Raw genomic sequence first — 8,374 nt, forward strand, 5'->3', positions numbered from 1 at the left:
GAAAGAGCACTTTTAGATAAACAAGGCAATAATAGACGGCACTCGTGGAGGTGGGGAAACAAAGTTCTTAAGGAAAGGCAGTAGAGCTGACTATTTCTGTCAATGGTAAGTTTGTGATAACGTAAGAAAAGTAGTTTAAATGTTTTGCCACTTGCTTGAGCAACTTAATATAAAAATCTACAAGTAAATGCAAAAGTAAAAAGCATTTAATAATGCGTTGCTTATATTTATTGGGTTTAAACATGTCTGTGAAAGACTGTATTACTGTACTGTAAAAAAAAAAAAGAATTGCAATTCTGAAAAAACATTTTCAGTGACAATGTTTGGATTTGAAATCAAAATAATGGATAAATGTTGTGTTTGTGGTAAACAGCTGTAGATCAGTAGCGGACTCCTGTGTGAAAGCTGCTTCTCCTCTCACAAGAGACACCTAAGAGGGGAATTCCCCCCATTTTCAAAAATGAAATTCAGGCCCTGAATAAATATCTAAAAATCCTGATTGGAGTATCACTATAAATAGTTATAAATTATAAAAAGAAGGCTTTAAAAAGATCGGTATCGGTATTGGCAGATACTGCTTTCTGTGATCGGCGATCGGCCTCAAAAATCCTGATCGGAGCACCCCTACTTAACTGCCTGATTTTTTTAATTCATTGCAAAATGTAACTATATTACCACCCAGCTCTAATAAAAATTACTATTACACACACACACACACACACAAAGATATTATAACCTTTAACATCATAATTGTCTAAAGCTGCTCTGAAACAATGTACTGTGAAAATTACTATACAAATAAATTTGACTAGACTTTAAGCACATTTCACAAAAAGAAGTTTGTTAGAATTTTGTTACCATAATTCCAGCAATGCCGATGCCAACGTATCCGATTATGAAGAGTGTTTCTTTATAGAAGTCTTCTATTGCTTTGTCACAATACTTGAAAATATTTCAAAAGAACATTAGCTGAGTGAGGCAAACTGATGTAGTGTGTTAGTGTTAATGTTAAAACAACCCCATCTGTTCACTTCTACTGATTAACTGTTATAAAATGAATAGCTCTAGCTCTGAAATATGATTGGATGAGCCACTATCAGAATGATAAAATAGCAGAGATATGCACATTGTATAACCAACAATTGTTATTACTTAATGAATTGGTTATAAATTAATTGAACTATGTACAAATCATTATAATGCACTACCAAATTATGCAGATACGGGCACTGAATATTTACTGTATTTTATGAATGCTAAAATAAAAAAAGAACATAATGAGCTATTTGATTACAAACTAACATTGTTTTTAAGTTCTTTTTTGCAAGCAGTCAGTGAGACTTTTACATTGTTACAAAAGATTTGTTTCAAATAAATGCTCTTCTTTTAAACTTTCCACTCATATAATCCTGAAAAAAATTTTTTTACGGTTCACATAAAAATATTAAGCAGCACAACCGTTTTCAACATTTCTTAAGCAGCAAATCAGCATATTAGAATGATTTCTGAAGGATCATATGACACTGAAGACTGGAGTAATGATGCTGAAAATTCAGCTTTGCCATCATAAGAAAATAGAAAGCACGAATTTTAAATAGTAAAAATATTTCACAATATTACTCTATTTTATATTATATATACACACATATGGGGCTGCAGCTGAATAGTTGTGGTGCACAAAACATGTTTTAATAGTTCATTTCTATGGACTTTAGCCACTGTAAACACTATGTTAACATGCTTTTGCGGTCTCTTTTTCTCTAATGTGCTTTACTGATTGGGATCAACTGACAGTATGAATTGACAACTGAAGCACAATGTGACATGATGTTTCTCAGCCGATCAATGTGCCTTCCCGCCTGCTATAAATAAAAAAAACGTCTGCCTTTGTGCCCCTGTAGGCTTATCGGATCAAGTGGCTCATGGGACATCTTGTCACTGTCTGCTTCATTTCTCTTTTTTAGTCCCTCTTACCTCCTCACTCCACTGGTCTGTGTCCCTCCCTCCCTCATACACCGTACAGAACAGCATGGCTGCCATCTAAGGGTCTGTGTCAAAATTGCTCATCATTTGAGTATGAAACGTGTCCTTCTTTTGAGTCTAAGAGCACTATGCCAACAAGCTCTGAAGTTTAAGTGACGCATAATAAAGTAAAATAATAGGTCACAAAAAAAAAAAAATGAAAAGCTACAGGGTATCATATGTGACCCTGGACTGAGCACAAGTCGCTGGGGTATATTTGTAGCAATATCCAAAAAAACATTGTATGGGTAAAAATTATTGATTTTTATTTTATGCCAAATTAGGATATTATCATTAGGATATTAAGTAAAGATCATGTTCCATGAAGATATTTTGTAAATTTCCTACTGTAAATATAGCAAAACTTAATTTTTGATTAGTAATATGCATTGCTAAGAACTTCATTTGGACCACTTTAAAGGCGATTTTCTCAATATTTAGATTTTTTTGCACCCTCAGATTCCAGATTTTCAAATAGTTGTATCTCGGCCAAATATTGTCCTATCCTAACAAACCATACATCAATAGAAAGATTATTTATTCAGCTTTCAGATGATAAATAAATCCCAATTTCGAGAAATTGACCCTTATGACCGGTTTTGTGGTCCAGGGTCACATATGTGAGTAAGAATTGGCTGTGCTAAGTAAATAAAATGCAATGTGAATTACTGACCAACCTTACCAGGTGCGACAGTTTGTCTGTCTACATTAAATGCAAAAATGCAGAGTGACAATCTCGGCCAATCAGAACACGACTGATGTTTCATAAAACATATAGGTGGAATTTTGGACCAATAAGATTTATCTGTGGGCGAGGCTTCTTAGCTGAATAAAGTGCTGCAGGAATGACATATTTGTAGGCCAAACCCCAGAAACAAGTTTGCACTTCATCACTTCCGGTTCTTTGTCCTGAGTTTTTGGGGTAAAATGCCTAAAATGAGGTCATCTGCTCAAGTTTTTTTTTTTTTTTATAAACCCTTGTGATTACTTAAAAGCTTTTTACTTTTCTTGAAAACGACGGTTCCTAACAAGTGGCTAAATGGGACTACAGAGGTTGTCAGGATATTAATCGTCATCATGTCGAACATGTAAACACATCTATTCACTAGCCGCTTTCACAGCCTCATTGTGTTTAGAAACACATTCGTGCAAACTGAATGGTGATGTTGAAGTCATGCAACATATTTGAACATACCGTGTCAGGACTGTCATCAGTGCACAGATCAGGAGGGTGAGAGGACTCAGTGCCGCAACATTCAAACTGTGAAAGAAGAATAGAAATGTCAGAAGATGATGGTGATACTGCCACTATAGCCACAGATCATTTACTAACAGTGTGTCTGTAAAACAAAAGCTCTACTTACCATTTCGTGATACATGGAAGTAATAGCGGTCACGTTGCCATTTTCCATAGCAGACTGGTAATACTTTTGGACATCCTGAATGATCTAGAAACACATGTGAGAGTATCTGATCATATCACATCATTAGATGACAGTTACTTTCATATTTACGCTCAAACTGATACGGTGCGTGACATACCTTATCCTTATTCAGAAAGCCAAAGACTCCAGCAGCGACCTCTGCGCCAAAAATTACAAGAAGGCAAGCGAAGAACTAGACAGTACAAAAGAGACTTCACTTTAGTTTGTCAGTACTCATTGAAATTCAACAGAATCATATCACAGGATATCAAGAGGATATATCACGTCCAAATTACATCACTGTAGAATTTGAAGTCACTATATAAAATGTAAAGTCAACATGAAACGGTACTCATAATATATACAGTGGGTACGGAAAGTATTCAGACCCCCTTCAATTTTTCACTCTTTGTTATATTGCAGCCATTGCAAAAATGTCAACGATTCTGTGTTTTTCTGTCAATACGGGGTGCTGTGTGTACATTAATGAGGAAAAAAAATTAACTTAAATGATTTTAGCAAATGGCTGCAATATAACAAAGAGTGAAAAATTGAAGGGGGTCTGAATACTTTTCGTACCCACTGTATATCAAATAAATAAATACAAATAAAATAAATCTCTTCATACAAACAAACTAAGGCTTTGTCTATGCTCTTTCCATTAAAAACTAGAAGCATCCACTGCATTTTAATCACGATCCAAACAAAGATGCTGCATACATGCAGCATGAGCAGTTTTTGATTTACATTAGATTGAATAATTTCAAAATTTAAAGCAAAAACAGAATGGTCTGACTTTAGTTTTGTGAAACTATACTACATAATAAAATCTGAACGAAACAAAAACAGCATTACTGAATGCTGGTTGATATGAAAAATCACTCTCTGACAGCAGGTGACGCTTATGGAACAGCAGTGACCCAGCGTTTCCTTGGTTACCACTGTAAACAAAGCAGTGCTGTGATAAGGAACACTACTTTAATATGCATTATACCAAAGTCCCTTTAAGGCAAGTCATGTCACTTGGCGGCCATCTTCGAAACGCCTCTCGGGCATGCAAGTGCAGCTCCTATCACTTTGTATGGGGAATCATCAAATTCTCCCAAACTGTTCACACTAAGCTTATGATTAAATTTCAAATTTGAAATCACCAATGAAATCTGATAACAATTGTGTCATAAATGTTGTTTCTTTTGCTCAAATAGCGTTATTAAAAAACTTATTTTTCAGGCTAGATCAGCCAGTGCGCATGCTCAGTCCTGAGCGCACATCTCAGAGCGCTGACTGTTTCTATAGCAACCGGGACTTCTAACGGCAGCTGCAGTGACGCGCTGACTTTACCGATTAGCGATTGGCTCTTTTGCTCAGAAGGCGGGGCTTCCTGCGATTGAGCGGCCATATTAAGCGTTGCATTTTTCCCCATTCAAAACTATATGAGTGACACGTCTTGGGTATTCACAGAGAAGAGATGAAATGAAAACACCATCTAAACATCTTTTCTGAAGACAGTCAGTTCTCCTGAGAGATACATTCATATAAACCCCCACCCCCAAATGTATCACGATTCATTTAACACCTCAACCGACTTGAATAGTCACATATTTTTATTTAATATTTATCTTCAGCCACCTCGGCTGAAACATCCCTAGTCCATTTTGATTTCATGTTTATTTTAAATGCTTCAGTGTGGACAAAAAAGAGCTTAGGTCAGTTTTATTCTTCAGTTTGAAAATCGCAAATGTGGTGCTTTAAAGCGATCGCAACATTTAGTGTCCATATGGGCAGTAGATGGGGATGGTGGATTGTTCATTTACTGTTGCGTAGTTCTTACCCACCGATCCCAGAAGACACTGTGACTCCCTCACGGCCCCAAAGCAGCCGAAGAACCCCACCAGCATCATGACACCTCCTGCTCCGATCAGGATGTACACCGCTGAGGGGAAGCCAAGAGTACAGTGTAATGTTTAGAGTTAGGCCATTTCATGTTAAACTTCAATCCACAAACACCCCAGCATGCAGTTCACTGCATGACCAGATGATGGCAGAACATGAATAGATCTGTGTAATGAAATCATCTGTTCATTTTTAACTGTAAAAGTACTCATATGGATATGGAAAATAATATTTTCTAGTTATGTTAAGCTCTGAGATGCAGATTGGCATTTGCTATTATTCGCATATTTTTCAGCTTTTCGGCTGGATTCGTGTTCTTTATAATGTCCCTATTTAAATGAATAAATAAATAAATAAAAACTGCTGGGAAAATTCTATTTGTGAGTAGAAAAATAATTACAATAAATAATTATAAACTGTTATTTAATATATATATATATATATATATATATATATAGTATTATTTATATACTATAATAGTTTTCTATTAATTCTATTATTCTATTTTGAATTTACATTTATTTTCAGATTTCAATTTGATTTAATTTTTAGTAAGTTTTTGTTATGCACTTTTGTCATTTTTTTCTGGGTTTTTAAATATTACTATTTAGGTTTAATGTATTTTTATTTCAGTTTTATTTTTAGACCAGTTTTACATTTTATTTATTTGCAGTTCAACACCATCATTACACTTCAACACCAAGGCTACTTTTTTTGTTTTTCACCCAAAATTGATATTTATTTTATTTCAGACTTATTTCAATTAACAAAAATGTTTTTACAATATTTTAATGATAACAATCCTACATTCATTGGTCATAAAGAGTACTTTATGCAATTATTTTAATTTTAAATAATTATGGTATCTAATGATTTTAATATATTGACATTTCTAGTTTCTGTGAATAAAAAATGAAATTAAGCAGCTTTCTCATTACCTTAAAGGATAAAAACAGTTGATATAGAGAACTATTAGGTAAAAGAAACATGAACAAACCTTTACTATTAAACTTCAACGTGTAATCTAGCTCTCTCAGTTACTATAGTGTTCTAGGATCACTGATGTAAAACCAGTCTATCTCAGCATTCTCACTTCATGGTGGTTTACGAATGTGAACCCAGGTGTACTTTTAGATGATTGAGAATGAAAGCAGCTGATTCTAATTTTATAAAGTTTCTGTGGGCATTTCCTGACAGATGGTCAAAAATTAAAATCACCCTTACGTGTTACAGTACTTTCCCACACGATGCAAACTACAGTCTCACACAAAAACACAAGGCACAAAAGCTCACTGCAATTCTTGTGTTTTGCATCTTCTATGCAGGAAAGTCTGAGACAGTGTGAAATGCGTCTCCTCACGTATCTCCAACAAGAAGAGTGTCAAAGGCCTCGGCTCAACAGAAACAAACAGTCTTTGTGTGCACAACACACACAGACACCACAAGCTCACCCAGTGCCCTGAGACCATAATCGTATTTACTGGCGAGATTCTTTCCCCCAAACCAGTTAAGCAAAAATGTCATTGGTCATCTCAATCATGCAGTGAAGAAAAGTTCAGATTTTATGGATTCAGTTCAGTAAAATCATGAACGGATCTGACCAGGCCAGTTTTCACGTAACTGATTTGTGTAAAAATAAATAAATTAATTAATTGTATAAATAAATTATTAAATGAAATTACACCATTCACTGTTAACATCGACTTGATGCTCTAAGAAATGATGAATTATGCAGCTATACTGTATAACATCCCAGGAACAAAATCTAAGACCTGGACAAAGAAAAAAAAGAAAAAAAAAAGAAAACAGTCAACCATATTATTGTTATTTAAGCCATTATATTTATGCAAAGTTGTTTTATGATCTTAATGGTCCCAGAACAGATGCTTTTTGACTAAATGATCAGTAATAAAACAATATGCATATTGCATAATAATAATAATAATTATTATTATTATTATTATGAGACTTAGAATAAATATAATAATTGTATAAATAACAATAATATATTCATACCATTATATTTATGCAAAATTGTTTAAAAAAACAGTGATGATGATAATGATGGTTTGATTAGCACAGTAATAAAATTATATAAATTATGAATATTTTATTAATAATAATAATAACATTATTATTAGACTGCAAAACAACTTTGTATAATTATAATGATAAAAATACTACTTATATATTTATGTAAATATTTGGTATATTTATACAAATTTGCTTAAAAAATACTACTACTAATAATATTTTTTGATTATTATTGTTAGACTGCAAAACAACTTAGTTAAAATATAATGTATTAATAGTAATAATGATTATGATGATGATAATCCTCATCACTGTCATCATCATCATCATCATTATTATTATTCCATTATATTTATGCAAAGTTGCTGTATAATAGTTACAGATTTATATAACTTTTTGTTTGGGGCTGTCCAATTGTTAAGCTTCACATTTTTACTTGAGAATGAAAGACTGTTATTTAAAAAAAATCTTTAATTATACAAAGAAAATATTATATAAGTTACTTTACTTGTGAATATCATTGTTGGGTGCTTTTCTTTAGAGACCAAATGTGTGAAAACCAATAAACAACCATCTAAAAACACCCTAGCCATGCCCTGGAACAACACTTTAGCATTGTGTTGACACCACTCTTCATTTTCTTCTGAAAATGTAAAGCTGTAGTTGAAGACATAACATTTCAGATCGATTTTGGACATTCATGATTACGGGATCTTCATGATCTTGTTGTCATTCTCCTTTTCTTACCAATTAACTCACCATAACAACAATTCAGGCACCCCAGACGCAAGGCGTTAAACACGTCTGTGTGCCACAGTCACTCGAGACGCCCATCGCTAGGATGGCGCAATCTCCCTCGTCAGCAACTGTTTTCCCTCGCCACCATCTCAGAGCCACTTTAGACAAGCTAGGGCTAAACTAATTAAAGGGGTCATATGATGCTGCTAAATAGAACATTATTTTGTGTATTTGGTGTAATGAAATGTGTTTATGCGGTTTAA

General features: G+C 33.8%; 1 protein-coding gene across 1 annotated transcript in view; it reads right to left on the reverse strand.

The window, feature by feature from the left end:
* Window positions 1–8,374, reverse strand: part of LOC107685826 (tetraspanin-2-like) — a 24,237-nt gene that overhangs the window by 3,289 nt on the left and 12,574 nt on the right. Inside the window, exons 3-7 of the mRNA XM_016482562.1 lie at window positions 5,282–5,379; window positions 3,565–3,639; window positions 3,387–3,470; window positions 3,218–3,283; window positions 859–942 (exon numbers count right to left, since the gene is read on the reverse strand). Of these exons, the coding sequence (XP_016338048.1) occupies window positions 859–942; window positions 3,218–3,283; window positions 3,387–3,470; window positions 3,565–3,639; window positions 5,282–5,379 (407 nt within the window). The remainder of the gene's footprint in view (window positions 1–858; window positions 943–3,217; window positions 3,284–3,386; window positions 3,471–3,564; window positions 3,640–5,281; window positions 5,380–8,374) is intronic.

Source organism: Sinocyclocheilus anshuiensis, unplaced genomic scaffold (assembly GCF_001515605.1).
Source record: "Sinocyclocheilus anshuiensis isolate Anshui unplaced genomic scaffold, SAMN03320099.WGS_v1.1 scaffold822, whole genome shotgun sequence".
NCBI lineage: Eukaryota > Metazoa > Chordata > Actinopteri > Cypriniformes > Cyprinidae > Sinocyclocheilus > Sinocyclocheilus anshuiensis.